Genomic DNA, 1749 nt, shown 5'->3' with positions numbered 1-1749 from the left:
CAAGACGATGTTCAAAATCTTCCAATTGACATCACCTTCTCTCGTCTCGGAGGTAATGCAGAAATTATCAATTGCGTACTACACATAATAATAATTTCTCAGTCGTGTTCTATGTTTGAATTCGAATCTGAGTTTTTGGAGATTATGGTCTTGATTTGGTTTACAATTTTGTTGAAATTGAAGAATGGTTGGTGGATCGGAAGAGAATTCCGGCGGATTGGAGGAAGAAGGTGGGTGTCATCAGAGTCAAAATCTTAAAAGAGTTCTCTTCTTTGCCTAAAGAGATCGATCCTTACTTTCAAACCCTAGATCCTGAAGGTTCGATTTTTCAATCTTTGTCTTATCAATTTAGCAATTTTGGTTTTTTTTGGTTCGCAGCCTCTCACTTAAGAACCTGAAAGTGTTAGTCTTTTCTTTGGAAAATGCCAAAGAGATTTGATTTGCGTCTCTGTGAAACACATTAAGCTTGTTTTGAGTTTTTAGTAAAGGCTTAATGTTGTTTTCTCATCCAAGTGATCGTTGTTTTGCTTTTAGTGATTGGTTACTTGGAGGTCAAAAAGATATATGAGATTCTCCTGAAGACAACTCCGGAAAGCCGCAATATCTTTGGTCGTCTTTCGGGTGCTTCTGTAAGGAACAACTCTCTCTCTGTCTCTGTCTCGCATTTTTACTTGTATTCATTGTCGTTGTACATTATGTGATCTGTTATTTTGCTCCTTTTTAGGGTGTTTGGGAAGCTATTGTACGTGCGTTTGAAAAAGATCACATTTATCTTGGGGAGGCAGCTCAGATTATAATTCAGAATGTCAATTACGAAATGTGAGTTGCTTTCTTGCATTGCTTTACTTGACTTTACTAGAGTCTCTCTACTTTGGGTATTTTCTGATGATTTTTTTTCTTTTCGCAAAACATGAAGCCCATATCTGAAAAAGCAAGTGCAAAAGATTCAGCAACAAATGGCGGAACTTGATCGTAAAGAAGCTGATATCAAAAGGAGTGTTGCACTCTCAGCAACCAAATATGAGGATGCTTGCCGAGAACTTGGATTGCAGGTTTTAGTTGTAAACTTGGCTTTGTTTCATCCATAGGTTTTTTGGAGTATCAGATTAACCTAGAACATCTTAAATATTCAGGGAAACAACGTGAGGCGTGAACTTTTGGAGACTGCGAGTTCACTTCCTAGTACCTTTAGCAAGATTCTGGAAGTTATCAACAGTGACTCAGTAACAGGGGCAATGGAGTACTACTCCGCTTATGTTAAAGATGTTCATACTGAGAAAGATGTAAGATCACTCTTAACTTCACTCTCTAAAATTTTGGTCTTTTGTTCTGGGAGGTTGAGTTGACCCGCTTCTGATCTGTTTGTAGAAGCCTCTGAGGATTGTGTTACAAAGCTTAAAAGACATTCGTGACAACCCTCCATCGTTAAGTGTTTTGGGGGTCTCTGAAGCTCTTGACGCTGATAATATTCAGTCATCTGAGAATGCAAATGGTACAGACACAGCTGCAGACAGTATTGATTGGGATATTACACTTGATACTGCTGAGATAGATTGGGATGTCAGTATGGTAGAAGAAGTTGATAGTGGAAATGATCTAGGTTCATATGAAATTGTCAATGCCAGCGATATTCCTGAGAATTCTCCATGTAAAGTGGAAGAAAGCCAAGGCCCTGAGGTTGATGTTTCTGAGATTTCTTGGGATGTAAGTGTTGAAACACCTCAGGTAGAAGAAATAACTGATTCGGCT

The 1749-nt window shown here is 38.5% G+C and overlaps 1 protein-coding gene across 1 annotated transcript in view; it reads left to right on the top strand.

Annotated features, from left to right (window-relative positions):
* LOC104772144 (CDK5RAP3-like protein) overlaps window positions 7-1749 on the top strand; it is a 3243-nt gene continuing 1500 nt past the window's right edge. Inside the window, exons 1-6 of the mRNA XM_019242535.1 lie at window positions 7-52; window positions 184-318; window positions 535-629; window positions 725-819; window positions 917-1052; window positions 1134-1283. Coding sequence (XP_019098080.1) covers window positions 957-1052; window positions 1134-1283 — 246 coding nt within the window. The 5' untranslated portion in view covers window positions 7-52; window positions 184-318; window positions 535-629; window positions 725-819; window positions 917-956. The remainder of the gene's footprint in view (window positions 53-183; window positions 319-534; window positions 630-724; window positions 820-916; window positions 1053-1133; window positions 1284-1749) is intronic.

This window comes from Camelina sativa, chromosome 20 (genome assembly GCF_000633955.1).
Source record: "Camelina sativa cultivar DH55 chromosome 20, Cs, whole genome shotgun sequence".
Classification (NCBI taxonomy): domain Eukaryota; kingdom Viridiplantae; phylum Streptophyta; class Magnoliopsida; order Brassicales; family Brassicaceae; genus Camelina; species Camelina sativa.
Note: the sequence above shows the minus strand (reverse complement) of the source record. Positions and strands in the feature narration are given on the sequence as shown.